Genomic DNA, 19,104 nt, shown 5'->3' on the forward strand with positions numbered 1-19,104 from the left:
TGCACTGCCTGATGCGATACTGTAGTAGACGGTTGCATAGTTATAATTTTATCCCTGATATTATCAATCTTATAAGTGAAGAAGTTCATAAAGTCATTACTGCTGTGCTGCTTGGAACCTTCTGTGTTTGAAGCTTTCTTTTTCGTTAGTTTAGCCACTGTTTCAAATAAATACCTAGGATTATGTTTATTTTCTTCTAATAGGTTTGAAAAATAAGCAGATCTAGCAGCTTTTAAAGCCTCTCTGTAAGCAATCGAGCTCTCTTTCCATGAAATGCGAAATACCTCTAATTTTGTTTTCTTCCAGTTGCGCTCCATTTTTCTGGCTGCTCTCTTAAGGGCCCGAGTGTGCTCGTTGTACCACGGCGTTGGATTATTTTCTTTAATCTTCTTTAAGCGCAAAGGAGCAACTGTGTCTAAAGTGCTGGAAAAGAGAGAGTTAAAAGTTTCTGTTGCAATATCAAGTTTTTCTAAGCTATCCGGGATGCTAAAATGATGAAACTGATCAGGAAGATTATTAATAAAGCAATCTTTAGTAGCAGAAGTGATGGGTCTAACATATTTGTAACACGGAGTCGGCTTTGCAGCCTTGGCTAAATGTAATTTACACGAGACTAGATAATGATCTGAGATGTCATCGCTCTGCTGCAGAATTTCAACGGCATCAACATCTATTCCATGTGATATTATTAGATCTAGAGTATGATTACGACGATGAGTAGGTCCTGACACGTGTTGTCTAACTCCAATTGAGTTTACAATGTCTTTAAATGCCAATCCCAATGCATCTTTTTCATTATCGATGTGTATATTAAAATCACCAACAATTAGTACTTTATCTGCAGCCAATACTAACTCTGATAGAAAGTCCGCAAATTCTTTGATAAAGTCTGTATGGTGCCCTGGTGGCCTGTATACAGTAGCCAGCACAAATCTCAAACGTGATTTATCATTTTTACTATATATTTTTACATTAAGCACTAACACTTCAAAAGAATTATATTCGAAACTTGATTTCTTAGTGGTTTTGAAAATATTACTATAAATTACAGCAACACCACCCCCTTTGCGTTTCAGACGGGGTTCATGTTTATAACAGTAATCTTGCGGGGTGGACTCATTTAAAGTAATGTAATCGTTTGGTTTTAGCCAGGTTTCTGTCAAACACAGCACATCTAGGTTATTATCTGAAATCATATCATTAACAATGAGTGCTTTTGAAGTAAGCGATCGAATATTCAGCAACCCAAGCTTTATCATTTGCTCATCTGTATTATAGCTGTTTTTTATTTGTTGAACATCAATTAAATTTTTAACCTTAGATAGGTTTAAACATTTTTTGGATTTCCAAAATCGGGGAACAGACACAGTCTCTATATGATGATAGCTAGGTGAAAGAGGCTCTATGTGATGGGATTTATCTGACCTGGGTGACGCGAGGCCGCTAGCAGACGGTTGGTTTAGCCAGTCTGTCTGCTTCCTGACCTGGTGCCCAATTTGTCATGTTTGAGCTCTAAGACTATGAGCCATATTACTAGATAGAAGAGCAGCACCATCCCAGGAGGGATGAATACCATCTCTTTTCAACAGGTCAGGTTTGCCCCAAAAACTTTTCCAATTGTCTATGAATTCTATATTATTACACGGACACCACTCAGACAGCCAGCGATTCAGTGAACACAATCTACTAACTATCTCATCACTCCTGCGAACAGGAAGGGGGCCAGAGCAAATTACAGTGCCTGACATCGTACTTGCAAGTTCACACACCTCTTTAATATTAATTTTGGTGATCTCCGACTGGCGGAGTCGAACATCATTAGTGCCGACATGAATAATGATCTTAGAGAATTTACGATTAGCATTAGCCAGCACTTTTAAATTTGCTTTGATGTCAGGCGCTCTGGCTCCCGGCAAACATGTGACTATGTTCGCTGGTGTCTCTATTTTCACGTTCCGTGTGATCGAATCACCAATTACTAGGGCACAATCAACAGAATTCTCAGTGGGTGTTTCACTGAGCGGGGCAAATCGATTTGTTGTGGTAATCGGAACGGAAGAGTGGTTTTTTGATCCGCGACTAGAGCGATCCCTCACTGTCACCCATTTGCCCGGCTGCTCAGGCACTACTTCAGCTGGAACCGAATCATGTAAAGAGTTCACTATGCTAGGCGCATCCAAAATAGTATCTAAAGCTCTAGCACTCTTACTATCCTCAATTAAAGTTTGGATGCGTGTCTCTAATTCTGAAATCTTCTCTGTCAGCCTAACTGTCTCCTTACATTTATCACATATAAATCCTACATTGCCAACAGAGAAGTCTATGCTAAACATGTGACATGAAGTGCAGGTGACAATAACAGGACAAGACATTACTCACCGTGTTTGTTGACTGATTATTACTTACCTGAGCTTTTATGAACTCAAAGGCGCGAGCGCGCGAGAGAAAAAATAAATAAATAAAACAGCTGAGCGCACGGGTGGCGCGTTAACAGGCTAGCAGTAGCGAATTAGCGTGTTGTGTTAGTAGTAACGGATGCTAGCGATGTCAATCTGAGATGTTGGGTAAGCTGTATTTAGTATAAACAACTACAAATTGTAGTAAATGATGGTTCAAAACAAAGAAATACGAGGCTAAGACGGAGCTTACAGCACCGAGGCAAACACACTCACAGCAGGCAGCGAGGCAGACAGGAGCAATCGATCAGCGATCCAAACAAGGTCACAGCCGATGTTCAGGCGATGTGCTGCGTCATCACTGTCAGGGAATGTCCCACATTTACTATATTTAAAACCAAACTCAAAGTATGGCTTAAAGCAAACCAGTCTTGTGACCATTAAGTTACTCTTCTTTTACTTTGCTTGTACTTATTCATTTTTGTTATTTTGTATGTTATAATCTTTGTATTTCTGTAATTTGTCTAGGGACTACGGATGTAAATTAGCCCTGTGGCTATTATCTGGCATGTTTACGTCTGTTTTTGTTGTTTTAATGCAGATGTTCATTAATGTGCATTGTCCCTATCAAATAAATAAATAAAAATAAAAGGCGAAGCACTGCTACTTCTGCGGAGAGATTTACTCCAACTCTGAGGAACTCTCTGCTCCTCACCACGGGGCTTCTCAGGCGCTGCGAGCAAATCCCTCCGCAGAAGTAGCAGTGCTTCGCCTTCTGAGAATATGTGACCATGTTATTTGTACACGCTGTGACTATACAAATCACAACATGTAAATAGGAAAATGTTGGCGTTATTTTGTCACTTATTGGGAGCAGTCGAGTCAATTTTTTATTTTATTTTTTATTTTTGTGCTTTGGTCGGACTCGGGCTCATTTAGCTTTTCTCCTTTCATCGTGCCCATAATATACGTGCAGAGCGCAGGCTACTGTATGAAATATTGTTATATTGATGATATTATAAATATGCAACGCAATATGCGATCACGCGAGTAACGCATTAGGTGACAGTTGACCATGCAGAGCCATCAGGGAGAAGTTGGAGCGCAAGGAGTTACTAAAAGTTCCCAATACTTCAGGAAAAGCTGCATTTTGAAAGAGTTTTGATTTGATTACTGAGCCTGAAGCCTTCAACAGTGGATGCTATTCTTCTTCACAACGATCCGAGTAAACAGTGAATGAGCCTACTCAGTTCAACTGATTTTTTTTTTCTTTATTATTTGTATTATTATTTAACGTTAGCCAGTTGGCGAAGAGTTCTTTGAAACGTTGTTCTTCAGTAAAGTTACTTGACATAAAAAAAAGGTAGGCCGTAAATCTTTATTTACTGCTGGATCGCATTTGGCTATATAATATTCTCTACTGCATGCTTATGCTTCTCTGTAATGGACCGTCTGTATTAATATTTGTGGGCATAATTGTCGGTGGTGGTAGTTATGTTTGAGGCCTATGATAAAATGTTACCTAGTAGCGTGTGTGTGTATGTGTGTGATATTGAAAGTGATATTGATGTTGGTCGGGGTCGGGCTGAAAAATTGCAGACGTTTTGGGGCTGGGGCCGGATTAGGGCTTGAACACCACGGGCCAGGTCTCGGTTAGGGCTAGATGTTTTGCCCCATGCAGGGCTCTAGTTTACCTCCAGTCTTTGTGCTAAGCTAGGCTAGCGGTGGGTGCGTCAGACAGAGTTACGGCACGCACAGAGATGAAGAGGGTATGAATGGACTTATCTAACTCTGGGGGATACGGTGAATAAGCTAAAGTCCCAAAAAGTCGGCGTGTTCCTTTCATTCGGTTGTTGAATGCGGTTGTCATTCCCATTAATAACTGAACTGTGTGTGACCAGAACCGGGTTAAACACTAAAAGGTGAATTGACAACCGGATTATCTGCAGTTTAGCTGCAGTGTGTTCATGTCCATAAAGACATTGTAATGTTCCTCTGTCCGCTCTTCACCCATCTCTACATCAAATCACTTACATCTGATACTTTACTCTGATTGTTAAAGGCTTAGTTCACCCAAAAGTCATCATTTTCTCATGTCATTCCAAACCCAGAAGACCTGCGATGAAGATTTACATTCATTCATTTAGCAGAGGCTTTTATCCAAGATATTTTAAATATTATTCTTTCTAATTTTGACAAGTTTGTCCATAAAATTCTAATTAAAGACTGAACATGCTTTGCTTCCTTGATGTGTTCTACCTTCATCATGGGTAAAATATTAATTTGTGCTGTAACTCTTTGTTGGTTTGTGATGTTGGGTCTGTCGTGTCCACAGAGAGGCGTCAGTCGCAGTCACTGCCGGAGGAGATCATAAAGCCAAAGTCTTCGTCCTGCAGAGACCAGACCGGTAGAGCGAGGGAACCTGGACCTGTAGAGCGAGGGAACCGGAACCCTGACCCCTGACCTGACCCCTAACCTAACCCGGACCCCTGACCCCTAACCTGGACCGGTAGAGCGAGGGAACCCGAACCCTGACCCAACCCAACCTGGACCCCTGACCCCTAACCCCTAGCCCCTAACCCGGACCCTGACCCCTGACCTCTGACCTGTCCCCTAACCCAACCTAACCCTACCCGGACCGGAAGAGCGACGGACCTCCATCCTCCGAGCGCTGGAACGGCAGATCTTCCTCACTGACACACCATCGCCTTTAAACAGAAACTTCATAGACTTTTAACAGAGCTCTACTATTCTGTCTTTAATGTCATGACTGTGTACTCCTGACGGACTGTTTGTTTATATCTTTATATCTTTATAATTGGGACGTACACTATATAGCCAAAAACTATTCTAGTCATTTCTGTGAGAACAAATATTAATGCTATACCAGACAGTGACATACTAGAGAAATGTGTGCTACAGCGTTAGTGGAGGATCATCTTGTTCTCCAGCATGACTGACCCCGTGGACAAAGCAAGGGCCGTAAAGAGAGAGCTTATTGACTATAGTGGGAATAACTCGACCTGAACGCCACTGAACACCTTCGGGATGAACTGAAACATCGACTCCATCATCACCCGACATCTGTGTCTAAATTCTTTTGCTCTTGTGTCTTGTTGAACATTTTGAATGTTGTTCCTCACTCAGTAAAGCATATCTCTTTCTGCACGGGGTCACAAACCTCCACAAACTGCTGCAACACAAAGACATCTCCCCGTATGTTGTAGCATTAATATTAGTCCTCACAGAATGACTGAAATAACCAAACCCATTAATTAGAAAGAGATGTCCACATTAGTTTAAACATGCAGTGTTGTATGAAATTCACTTTTGACATAATTATCATGGTAAAAATGCACATTTACTCATTGGCTCAGATTAAAGCTGCTGTTTCGTGTCTGTTTGCTTGTTAAGGGTCAGTTTTTCCCATTCTTCTCCCACCGCGCTCACAGATTAGGATCTGCCTGTGGACGGTCTTGGTAAAAGTTCATTGCAGATTGGGTTAGCCATACATTCTGCTGTATTTAATTAAAGTGGTCAACCTCTTTTTTCCCCCTGTAACAAGTAACTTGCTGTGATTTAACATGCCAAGAAATGTGATGAGTGAATAAACCTGAATCCCCTCCATGTCCCAAAACTCAGACTTGCGCTCTTTGCTCTCACCCACTCGTAAGTTTGGCTCGTGTTCAAGTGTGCCTGAAGGCCATAGTGTGTGTAGAACGTTTGATTGTCTGATGGGACACACTTATTGTGTTGTGTAAATGCTAAGTTATATTAGTTATATATTATTATTTTAAATAAATTGCCCTTTAAAATAAACTTCTAAATATCTGAAACAGGCCACACAATTTAATTGTGATGATTCTAATTAAGTGATAAGTTGCGAACATTTTACAAAATGCACATTGCGGTTGTGCATTTTGACACTCAGGTCTGTGAAATCCTAAAATGTAAATAAGAAATAATTTAATATATGTAATATTGCATTAATTGAACATCCTGAAAAAAAAAATGTTCTCATCACTGTGACACGCGAGTTCCTGAACATAATGCATGATGGGATATGCTCATCCTCAAATAGCGCTCAGAAGCGGTGTTAGCGAGAGTGTATCAGACCTGGGCCAGTCCTGCGTGCTCCTGTCATGTGCACACACTCGCTCAAGGGTCCGAGATCACGCGTGTGTGTAATGGGACAGGCCCTGGTTCCTGGAAGTGCTGCTCTCGTATATCATGCTTCTCTTTGTGCACTAACTAGGAAGTCATGGAAATGGTGGTTTTAATGAAAGTACTTGTGAAGTAAGTGTGCATATGCTACAGGACGCTAGACGTCTCTCATAGTGTTGGTTGTTCCTTACATTGTATCAGCTCTTATAACTGCACGCGCACAGCTAATGTTCATGAAACACACTTTGTCAGAACGGCTGTTAGATTACTTGCTGTGTCTCAAAGTATCATGCGCATGTTGAACAGGTATGCTTTAAAACAGCAGCACAAAATGACATTTGGTATTAGATGTCATCAGTTGTGAGCATGAGTGCTAGTCAGCCAGACTATGTTAGACACTCCACTGTATTCATCTCACACTGTCTGTATCTTCTTCTGTCTTTATCTGTCATACACCAGCATGCTGATGAAACGGATGTTATTGTAGGTTTGTACGGGTGTTACGTTCCCGCTGGACTTGCCCCTGTTCACTTTCCCCGCTTGACAAGCAACGTTGTTTCTCTCCAGCTGTTGAGGATCTCACTGTGCAGAGCTCTGATGTAGAACCAGACCTGTAATGGACAGTGCAGTTTACTAACCCCGCCTGCAAACTTTTCTTACATTGTGTTAAAGACCTGACTTGACAATATGGTGATGAGGACCTACGAATTCTGCTCTCCACTTCAAGCCAAGTGACAAAAGGTACATTTTCTGTATGACTTTTCATTTGGTCTATAAATAACTTTTCAGGAAACTCGGCATTCATAAAGAAATGTTGATTTTATGGTCTGGAGTTCTTCGTTCACGACTGATAAAAACCTTGGACACGGACCGTTTTCAAGCAAAAGGTATTTTAGCATCTGTTTTTATTTGTAATGTTTATGTAGGTATTCAAACATTTAAAAGACATTTTACAGACTAAAAGGTGTGTTATATATAAGAGCTGAATGTGTATTTTTAAGTTGTACTTAAGATGCTGAAAATGCAAAATAATTGCAAGTACATTCCAAAAGGAACTGAATTCACTCTTTGCTTAAGAATATGATGACGTCAGAGAATAGCCATTAACTTGGTAGATCATGCTTATCTAGTATTGAACTTTTCAATCTAGTTCAATCTTTTCATCTAGTATCAGAACTTTTGAGCTGCTAATACAAAGCCCTTTTGTATTAGCAGCTCAAACTTTTTTGAACGTGTGCAAACAGGCTAAAGAGGAATTATCACGATCAGAAGATCTGCTATGCTGCTTACTATACTGGAGGTATTAAGCAGTGTAAAAGGAGCTGTCACAAGCTGTGTTAGTGTCCCGTGAGACCGTGAATGAAGTGCTCCTTTGTTTATGAAAGGTATTTGAGGGCCACTGCGAGCCAGGGCTAACAGCGTGCCGGCAGGGCCGATAGCCTTGGACCTCGAGCCGCGAGGCCTAAATCAAGCTGTGTCGATACCCTAACACACTCCTCCACAGAACAACGTCACACAATCCCACCGTTTCACCAGCACAGGGAAGCTAGCACACTGAAAACTACCTACATCAGGAGTGCACATCAAACATGCTCAATCTAACTGTAATGATCATCATTTCACACAAAAGAGAACACACGTATGTATTAATTCAGGCCTGCTTCCATTTATTTGTGATCACAGCAATGCACAAAACAACCCCAAAGGCTTACACTACATTAATTTTTCACTAAATTATGCGATCTGAGAAGGTATCACTTTACTAACCCTAACCTATCACTTTACTATTATCCCTTTAGCCAGAGCAACAGAGGGAGCTCACAGACAGAAATCAGGAGTTATGAGTTAATCAGAGTATATGTAATTTATGACATGCGCAGAGGCAGAAGTCTGGTATCAACAAAGACACAGGGAAGAGACAGATTCAACATGAAACCAAGTAAATACACAATTATGATTATATATGCTTTGTCTAAGTTCTTATGAAAGTGAGTTTTGAACTGAAAATTGTTTTAAATGTCTTTAATGTTGAGGTTAGCGGTTAGCCTGATATGAAAACATGGGTTGGGTTAGGCTAGGGTTAGGGTTAACCCTAACAAACTCCGCCTCTGTTCATAACCCCTCCTCAAGCCCCTGTTGGCTCGCTTTGGACCAAGGTATTCCTTGGGCCAAAAAACCTTGGCCGTTGGCCTGATGAAGCCCCGGCGAGGCCCCGGAAGTGACAGTGGAAACGCGACTGGCGATGACACGCACTAGCTGCTCGCTTTTGTGCCCGACAGTGGAAACAAGGCTAATGTGGCAACAACAACAGCTGGGTTTATATAATTTCTCAGTGAGAAAAATTTGTACAATCAGCACTGAAACCTTTCAGAGGAAGGAGGAGAAAACTGATCATTTTTTCTAATGTTGACAGAATTTTAGTAGTAATATGGAATAATGTCTCATTGTTCAACAATATGTATTGATTTGTTAATCAATGTTAAATCAGTGATGTATTACTCTCCTCTTCACAGATTTAACTCATCTTACTATGGATGTTTGGCATGGAAAGTTGTGGTAATGGCTACGGTGATGCGAAACACCTCTGATAGCGATGTGGAGGCCCAGCTGATCTATGCCCTCACGCTGCCCGTGTCCTGCGCTATAATCCTGATCAACCTGCTCATAATCCTGGCCATCACCTGCAGCCGTCAGCTTCACAACTCGCAGAACTACTTCTTCATTAGCCTGCTGGTGGCCGACCTGTGCACAGGTGTTGCTCTTCCCTTCATTCCCTGGATGGGCCTGAACCGCCCGCTCAGCTTCTCCTCCTGTCTGCTGGTGCACATTTTCCCTAACTTTCTGTTCCTGGCCTTCCTCTCTAACCTAGTACTGGTGCACTATGAGCGTTATCAGAGTATCGTGAGCCCCCTCCGGCGTGGACAACTCTGGCTGCATCGGCGATTCGCTCTCGCTCTGCTAGCCGCGTGGATGCTGCCGCTACTCTTCGCTCTGTTGCCTGCCTTCGGCTGGAACAACAAGGCTATTCATGACCGGAACGGTTGTTGTCCAGAAACCAATAGCACGGCACATTCTAACTGTGTGGCATTGTCTGGAGAGCGTTGCTGTACATACCGTAGTGTCTTTCCTAATGCTTTCATCTATTTGGAGGTGTATGGCCTACTGGCACCCGCTATCCTCTCCATTGCTGCGATGACGTGCCGTGTGCTGTGGATCACCCGAGAACAGCTGAGGGACATCCAGCGTCTGCAACGGGCCGTGGCAAATAAGGGATACAGACGGAGACTGGAGATGCGATACGCTTGTTGTGTGGCAGCTGTTTCCCTCGCCTTCTTGGCCTGCTGGGTGCCCTACATTGTTTACACTCATATAGGCATGGAGTTTTTGCTTCGTCGGGGAGGAAAGAGCGATCGCACGGGCCACATTGTGCTGTCCTGTGTTGGGGTTGGGGGCATTGCTGTCGTGCCCCTTCTTCTGGGACTTGCCAACAGGGAGTACACAGATCCGGTCAAGAAACTGTTCCGCAAACTGTGGCACCGCTGCGGAAATACAAGTGTGCAAATGGACCCTAGCCTTCGAATCTGTCGCAGCTGATGTGATTGACTTTCAATTGAAGTTTAGATTTACAATGTTCATAAGATAAACTGTGTTTTTTGTTTCATTCATCAAAATAAAAATGGTTTGGAAACAGAGGACAAAATCAGCTGTTTTGGAACAAATGATTAAATTTGGGAGACAATAACTTTATTTATCATGCAATTTCAACTTTATAACTTTGTAGAACTTCTACATTCACAAACAGCTTTATCACACACTGCATGAAAGGGAGTATTCGAAAAACCATAATAGGGGCACTTTAAACAAAACCCACAATAATGCTTTTGAATGGATTGAACCTGCTTTATTGAGGCTCTCAGCAGTTCAGACCTGTGCAGTAGGTTGGGAGGTAATTTGAATACAATATGGATTTACTTCTATTTTTGGAATTGTTAGGGTTAAGCATTTGGGTTCCAGTGTTTTGGAACAGGTTTTCTCTCATAGACAGATGCCCTAACATTCTATGTTAGATTTTCCTAATGCCACACAGAACTCATTGGTTCTCGTGTAATGACCAGCAGAGCAGCCGCCTCCTTCATGCTTTGTAGAGGGACGATGTTCTGGTGTTGGTATGTCATCTTTTTCTTTCTCCCAAAACATTTACCAAAAACAACTGTCTCATCCAATTCTAGAACATTGTTCCATTTTTCCAGCTTTGGAACAAGTTACTTCAAGGTGTTCTTGAGGCAACAAGTGAGCTTCATTGGATTATAGTAATTTCCTGTCATCCTCTCATTAACTGTTTTGTTGTGATTTCCCTAGAAAGTTTGACATGACAAACCTAGACCTGTAGTTAGATAATCAGGCCGGTAAGGTTTGAGATTGCTGGCATTATACAGCACAAATCAACAACCAGAGGCGCAGTTGCCAAAAACAGTAAACGTACTAGAACAAGAAAAAGTACTTGAGTAATAAAATAATGACGAGCAAGATTGTAGTCAATGCAAAGACTGGAAAAATGCAAATGGCTAATTAATTCAGATCTAATAAATTTTCAGCTTGAGCAGTGATGAATTACGTAAATTCAAAACATGTTTGAGAGGAACATCTCATCCTTTCAATCATACCTCAAGTACTTACAAGTGGCTGTTACAAGTTGTTTTATGGCTATATTAGTCACTGTTACTGTGAGGACTCTGAATAAAGAACACTTTTTTTAACATTTGAAATAAATCCAGTAATGTAAAGCTTAAGTAAGTTCAGTGATGGTTCATTTCTGTTTAAAAAAAAAGATATTAATTTAGTTCATGTATACATATAGCTGCTTTGGTTAAAACAGTGATGTCATCGTCCAGCTCAGTTCAGTTTTCATATAATGGTGTCAATGCAGGAAGATCAATAATACTGTTGAATATTAGGCCAGTGGCAAGGAATCAAAAGTCACAGTGACAGAATGGAGAAAAAACCCTTTGGAGAAACCAGACTCAGTCGTTCAGTTCTCCTCTGGCCAACGAACGAACAGTGTATGATTATGATTCAGGCAACATTACAGGTCAGAGGTCAGATTGGATCCATTTGTTGAGGATCAGTGCCGATGGCTGTCGTGTCGATGAGGCCTTCACAGGGGAGAGTGTAGTTGTGTGCGTTGAATGCGTTGTGGTCGTGTCTAGGCGCAGGTCCACCATCTGATCTGGATACGGCCTTGATCCGGCTGACTACATCATGTGTTGTGGTCGTGTCTAGGCGCAGGTCCACCATCTGATCTTGATACGGCCTGGATCCGGCTGACTACATCATGCGTTGTGGTCGTGTCTAGGCGCAGGTCCACCATCTGATCTGGATACGGCCTTGATCCGGCTGACTACATCATGTGTTGTGGTCGTGTCTAGGCGCAGGTACTCCATCTGATCTGGATACGGCCCGGATCCGGCTGACTCCAGTAAACCTCGGGATAAACAGAGAGACTAACATTAGCGTAGATGCCATTCTTCTTATGATGTAACGAGTACATCGGGTGTTATGGGAAGTGTTCCCAATTCCGGCTAACCTAGTTTATGCAGCATAACAATCATTTAACTGATTTCAATAATAGAAATTGGTAATGTTCTATGTGAATGCTAGGTTGAAGAGATGTTTTTTAATTCTAGATTTAAACTGACAGTGTGAGTCTGCTTCTCCAACAATGCAAAGTGTTGGTGCTAAATATCAACTGGCCAGAATTTTGAGATCGCAATAAACCTGAAGGGCTATAATGTGTTAAGAGCTCGCTCAAGTACTGGGGAGCTAAAACATTTAGTGCTTTTTAAGTAATTAGCAAGATTTTAAAATTGATGTTGACAGAACTGGGCTAATATGGTCATACTTCCTGGTTCTGGTAAGAACTCAAGCTTCTGCGTTTTGGACCAGCTGTAGTTTGTTTATTAAGCGTGCAGGGCAACCACCTGTCACAATCACGCCAGACTCCACCCTCACTCAATCACAGCGCACTCCCTCTCCTGTGTATTGATCACACACACCTGCACGTCATCAACTCAGCAATTACCTCCAGCACTTAAGCACCTCTCTCACTCTCAGTCATTGTCCGGTATCGTTTGCATCAAGACGTTAACGCTGTGCTTACCTCCAGGACTCCCAAGCTACTTAGCTGTTTCCTTGTCATCTCTTCAAGTCTTCCTCGTTGTTCCTCGTCTCCAGTGTGTTCTCCTGAGTCTTCTCCACTCCCGTTTGTCTTCATCCGATCTCCATCTGCAAGTAGATGAACTGTGTCATTCAAGCCTGAATCATCTGGATCTCATCTCTTCTACTTACCTTCACCTGCACTGCCGATCACTCATCTGGTTGTTCATAATAAACTATCATTACCATCATCCGTGTGTCTGTTCCCTCTGTCTTGTAACAGAATACCGGACCCCACCAACGAACACCAGCATGAGCATCCCGGATCACTTCCTTGACATCGCAGACGATGTCAGTCAGGAACTTCCACCTGTTCCACCCGCACTCTCAGCTGCACCCACTTCTGCAAACATTACAGCGGCTTCTTCACCACCGGTAATTGCCAGTCCCATGGCCCGACCGGCGCCCTTATCAGGTTTGGCGGAGGATTGCAACGGATTCATCTTGCAATGTTTGCTGGTCTTGGAGATGCAACTGCACTTGTATCTGAGCGACCTCTCAAAGGTAGCGTTCGTGATTTCACAGTTGAATGGTAAGGCGCTCCGTTGAGCCGAATCACTCTGGTCTCAGAAAAGTGACATTGTTCAGTCTATTTCCAGTTTCCTAACTCGCTTCAAAGAAGTTTTCGGCACGCCCACCTGGGATTCATCGACAGGAGAACGACTGCATCGGTTGAGGCTAAATTCCATGACCGTGAGTGAATATGCTCTGCAATTCCGAACTCTAGCAGGTGGAATGAACAAGCTTTGATCACCACTTATCGTCAGGGGTTGAACCCTTGTGTGCGGTTGCATCTCGCTGCATACAAGGATTCCATCAGGCTGGAGCGTTTTATCCAACTCTCCACACGCTTCGCCACTCGTATGCAGTTGTGTCTCGAAGAGCACCAAGACTAGTTGCTCACTCTTCCACCCCTCCGCCGACCTGAGTCCATCAGCCCTCAAGAACCAGCCCACGAATCCATGCAACTGGACAGCGCATGGTTGACTCGTGCAGAACGTCAGAGACGGCTGACTCAGAACCTGTGCCTTTACTGTGGTTCCTCTGAACACTTCATCTCTAGATGCCCTATTCGACCTCCTCGTCCCATGATGAGTGCTATATTTCCATTGATGAATAAAATGAAACCACTCACTACATTTGTGAATCTCACTGCTGCCGATGTTACTGTTCCAGTCATCGCTCTTCTCGACTCGGGGTCAGCTGGCAATTTCATCTCCGGTGCTCTCTGCCGTCAGCTCAAACTCAAGTCTGCCGCCACGCAATCCATCTATCAAATCAACTCGATAACTGGCAGACCTCTCAGCCGGAAAAGGGTGAGTCACTGTGCTGGCCCCATACAGCTTCAAATTGGAGCCCTACATGTGGAACAACAACATTTGCTGGTTCTGGAGGAATCCACCGCTGATGTGATACTAGGGTGCCCATGGTTGGAGCAGCACAACCCCATCATCTCCTGGACGACCGGCGAACTCCTGAAGTGGGGCAAAAGCTGTTTTCCTGCACTTCCAATTTCAACTACTCCTTGGTCCAGAGAGCTAGTCCTCTGCTCTACTTCCATCGAAAGTCCTGTGGAGAAACGTTCGGTAGATATTCCTCCTTGTTATGCCCACTTCAGTGATGTGTTCTGCCCCCTGCCTCCACACCGGCCATGGGACTGTGCCATCGATCTGCTTCAGGGTGAGCCAGTGCCCCGTGGAAGGATTTATCCGCTGTCACTTCCGGAGGAGAAGGCCATGGTGGAATACATCAAGGAAGCTTTGGACCAAGGTTACATCCGTCCGTCTACTTCCCCTGCTGCTTCAAGTTTCTTTTTTGTGGCAAAGAAGGATGAGGCTTGCAGCCCTGTATTGATTACCGTGCACTCAACCAGATCACTGTCAAGTTCCGTTACCCCCTTCCTCTCGTCCCCGCTGCGCTAGAACATCTCCGTGGTGCCACTGTCTCTTCCAAGTTGGACCTCCGCAGCGCGTACAACCTCATCCGGATACGTGAGGGGGACAAATGGAAGACAGCCTTCGTGACCCCTACTGGCCACTATGAGTACCTCGTCATGCCATATGGATTGGCCAACGCCCCCTCCGAAATCCAGGACTTCATCCATGAGGTACTCCGGGAGTTCCTCCACAAGTCAGTCTTGGTCTATATAGATGACATCCTGATTTACTCCCGGAGTATGGCCGAACATCGCCACCACGTTGCGGAGGTCTTGAAACGCCTGAGGGATTTCCTGTTGTTCCTGAAGGAAGAGAAGTGCTCTTTCCACCAACCCTCAGTGCAGTTCCTTGGTTACAACATCGATAACAGTGGCATCCGGATGGACGAGGGGAATGTGTACGCCATTCTCAACTGGCCCATGCCTACCACCATCAAAGAACTCCAACGTTTCCTCGGCTTTGCCAATTTCTACCGCCGTTTCATCCAGAATTATAGCACCATCTCCAGTCCACTTACTCAACTCCTACGCAACAAGCCCAAGTCTCTATCCTGGACACCCTTTGCCACTCAAGCCTTCGAGTCACTCAAGAAATCTTTCACCTCCGCTCCACTCCTAGTTCATCCAGATCCAGAGAAACCCTTCGTCGTGGAGGTCGACGCCTCAACCACAGGAGTGGGAGCTATCCTTTCCCAGCAGCAGGGGAACCCAAGTAGACTCCATCCATGCGCCGCCTCCTCCCGCAAACTCAACCCGGCGGAAGTCAATTATGACATCGGCAACAGGGAGCTGCTAGCCGTTAAGCTGGCTCTTGAGGAGTGGAGACATTGGTTGGAGGCCGCACAACATCCATTCGTGGTGTTGACAGATCACAAGAATCTACAGTACCTCAGAGACGCCAAGAGATTAAGTCCACGACAGGCAAGATGGGCATTGTTCTTTACCCGTTTCCGCTTTACCATCTCCTACCTCCCAGGTTCCAAAAACATTAAAGCGGATGCTCTATCCCGTCTCCATGGTCCTGAAGAGAGAACAGAAGAGCCAGAACACCTCCTGCCAGAGAACCTGTTTGTAGGCCCCATCACCTGGTCAGAGGAGACCCTGCCCTCCTCCAATGTCTACACCAACACTCCGCCGGGTTGTCCACCAGGTTTGCTCTACATCACTCGGACACGACGCACTCCTCTTCACACTTCGCTGGGCACTGGCCACCCAGGGGTCAATGAGACCCTCTCGCTGCTAAAAGAATGCTTCTGGTGGCCTAACATGGCAGCGGACGTCAGAAGGTACGTGAGAGGTTGCAAGGACTGTGCCATCTCAAAGAGCCCTCGTCATCTTCCCACTGGAAAACTTCTTCCTCTGCCCGTTCCCAACAGACCCTGGTCACACCTAGGAGTCGATTTCATCACTGACTTACCTGCTTCCGATAACTGTACCTGCATACTAGTTATCATTGACAGATTCTCCAAGTCATGCCGTCTCATTCCCCTGAAAGGACTTCCCACCGCCATACAGACTGCCGAGCTGATGTTCAACCATATCTTCAGAGTTTACGGTATTCCCGAGGACATTGTGTCAGATAGAGGGCCTCAATTAATCTCCAGAGTATGGAAGGCGTTCTTCTCGCTCCTAGGTGTGACCGTCAGCCTCTCCTCTGGTTACCATCCGCAGTCGAACGGGCAGACGGAAAGGAAGATACAGGAGATCGGATGTTTCCTCCGTACCTTCTGTCACAGCCACCAGAACTCTTTGAACCAGTTCCTGGGTTGGGCCGAGTATACACAGAACTCCCTGCGGCAACCTACCACTGGACTCACTCCCTTCCAATGCGTGCTCAGTTACCAACCCCCACTGTTCCCCTGGTCTGGGGAACCATCAGATGTTCCTGCCGTCGATTATTGGTTCCGAGAGAGCGAGAGGGTTTGGGACTCGGCTCACCACCATTTACAACAGGCACTGCGCAGACGTAGAATGACAGCTGACCTTCGCCGCTCCGACGCTCCTACGTACCAGCCAGGTCAGAAGGTCTGGCTGTCCACCAGGGACATCAGGTTACGCCTGCCTTGCTGAAAGCTGAGTCCCAGGTTCATTGGCCCCTTCACCATCGTGAAGCAGATCAACCCAGTCACTTATCAACTCCAATTGCCACCACAGTACAAGATTCATCCTACCTTCCACATCTCCTTACAGAAACCCCATCATCTCTCTGTTTCCACAGAACCTGGTACAGCCGCAGAACCCCCCCCTTCCACTCATCCTAGAGGACGGTGCCACCTACCAGGTTCACGAGATCTTGGACTCCCGGCGCCGTGGTGGTCTACTAGAGTACCTCGTGGACTGGGAGGGTTACGGTCCCGAGGAACGCTCATGGGTACCCAGAAACGATATACTTGATCCCAACCTGCTCGATCAGTTCCATGCCACTCATCCGGAGAAACCCGCACCCCGGGGGAGAGGCCGACCACCACGACGTCGGGGTCCACGGCCCTCAGGGGCGGGCCGTGGAGGGGGGGGTAATGTCACAATCACGCCAGACTCCACCCTCACTCAATCACAGCGCACTCCCTCTCCTGAGTATTGATCACACACACCTGCACGTCATCAACTCAGCAATTACCTCCAGCACTTAAGCACCTCTCTCACTCTGTCATTGTCCGGTATCGTTTGCATCAAGACGCTAACGCTGTGCTTACCTCCAGGACTCCCAAGCTACTTACCTCTTTCCTTGTCATCTCTTCAAGTCTTCCTCGTTGTTCCTCGTCTCCAGTGTGTTCTCCTGAGTCTTCTCCACTCCTGTTTGTCTTCATCCGATCTCCATCTGCAAGTAGACGGACTGTGTCATTCAAGCCTGAATCATCTGGATCTCATCTCTTCCACTTACCTTCACCTGCACTGCTGATCACTCATCTGGTTGTTCATAATAAACTATCATTACCATCATCCGTGTGTCTGTTCCCTCTGTCTTGTAACACCACCCATAATAGCATTACAATAATCTAGCCTTGATGTCATGAACGCATGAACTAATTGTTCCGCATTTGTCATTGAGAGCATATGTCGTAATTTATATATATTTTTAAGATGTAAAAATGCGGTTTTACAGATACTAGACATGTGACTTTCAAATGAAAGACTGGTATCAAAGAGCACACCCAGGTTCCTAACCGACGACGAAGACTTGACAGAGCAGCCATCAAGTGTTAGACAGTATTCTGGATTATTACTTGAAGTTTTTTGTCCAATAATTAGAATCTCATTTTTTTCAGAATTAAGTAGTAGGAAGTTACTAGTCATCCAATTAATTGGTAAGTTTCGTCAGGGCGTGAAGAAATATAAAGCTGAGTATCATCAGCATAACAGTGAAAGCTAATTCCATGCTTCCTAATGATATCTCCCAAGCCTTTTCCAAAAAAATAACTTAAAGGCACAATATGTAATTTTCATCACAAGAGGTCACTTCTTCAAAACAAAGGCTTAGCTTGATGACGCCATAAATGAGTGTGGAATCTTGGGTGGTGTTGTCTTGACTATTCACCTACAAAGTCAGTCTGTTTTTATTGTGCTTGAATGCCACAGTCAGCCACTGCCACTCCTTTCGTTTTGTTTGTTTTTCTTACTATTAAAGTTACTTTTAATGTTCACTGTGCCGAGCAGGCAGAGGGCTGTGATTGATAATGAGCGAAACCTGCGCGACGCACTGGTCTCGTATCTCTCACGGAGGAGCGACAACAGTGAGGGACGAGAGAGGACCAGGCCTGGACATTTATGGTATGTTTTGTTTATATGTGTTACAATTATGTTTGAATCATAAATTAACATTATTTTAATGAAATAGCTGTGTATGCTGCTGAATTATTACTCATACTCATCTGATGAATTAAAATTGTGGGGTAACGGAGTGCTGTTTTACTTGGTGAAAATAACATAATCATGTTAAAAATATATTTGAACGTTACTCTGTGTGTTAGCTCTGGGCAGGTATGAGACACTTGTTGCACACTATAGTAAGCTAGATCGATATTAGAATATCATATTAATAAAAGTTGCTAAATGGCATGCAATTCATTATAAAAAATAAATAAATTGTATGATGAGAAAATGCTGTATTACTGTTACTGTGGCTATGTTAGCGTTAGCCACTTGACAAAATAACATTGTCTCTCAGACATAATACAAACATGTTACTCGTGATAAATCAAGATCACAGATTCAAACAATAACCTATTGTTGCGCTATAACAATAATTCGTTTTCTGTCAATAAATGTATCCAAACAGCTGCTCACCTGTGAAATAAAATGCATAATATCAAAGTGTCTTTGGTGTTCCTATGGTTTCTGTAGAAGTAAAAGCAAAAATCAACACTGTAAAAAAAAAAAACGTAAAAAAACGGTAAT

The 19,104-nt window shown here is 44.1% G+C and overlaps 2 protein-coding genes across 2 annotated transcripts in view; both read left to right on the forward strand.

Moving 5' to 3' along the window:
* Positions 1–6,025, forward strand: part of aamp (angio-associated, migratory cell protein) — a 34,193-nt gene extending 28,168 nt beyond the window's left edge. Inside the window, exon 11 of the mRNA XM_084425868.1 lies at positions 4,732–6,025. Within this exon, the coding sequence (XP_084281994.1) occupies positions 4,732–4,807 (76 nt within the window). The 3' untranslated portion in view covers positions 4,808–6,025. The remainder of the gene's footprint in view (positions 1–4,731) is intronic.
* Positions 6,026–6,460: 435 nt separating this feature from the next.
* On the forward strand, positions 6,461–10,284 carry LOC311300503 (G-protein coupled bile acid receptor 1). The gene is made up of 2 exons (XM_084424795.1): positions 6,461–7,301; positions 9,074–10,284. Exon 2 carries the CDS (start codon positions 9,120–9,122, stop codon positions 10,152–10,154), a length of 1,035 nt encoding a protein of 344 aa, XP_084280921.1. The 5' UTR covers positions 6,461–7,301; positions 9,074–9,119; the 3' UTR covers positions 10,155–10,284.
* The last annotated feature ends 8,820 nt before the right edge of the window (positions 10,285–19,104 follow it).

This window comes from Rutilus rutilus (assembly GCF_951802725.1).
Source record: "Rutilus rutilus genome assembly, chromosome: 12".
In the NCBI taxonomy this organism is placed as follows: domain Eukaryota; kingdom Metazoa; phylum Chordata; class Actinopteri; order Cypriniformes; family Leuciscidae; genus Rutilus; species Rutilus rutilus.

Coding starts and splice junctions, on each gene's coding strand:
- LOC311300503 (XM_084424795.1), top strand. CDS start 9,120: ATGGCTACGGTGATGCGAAACACCTCTGATAGCGATGTGGAGGCCCAG.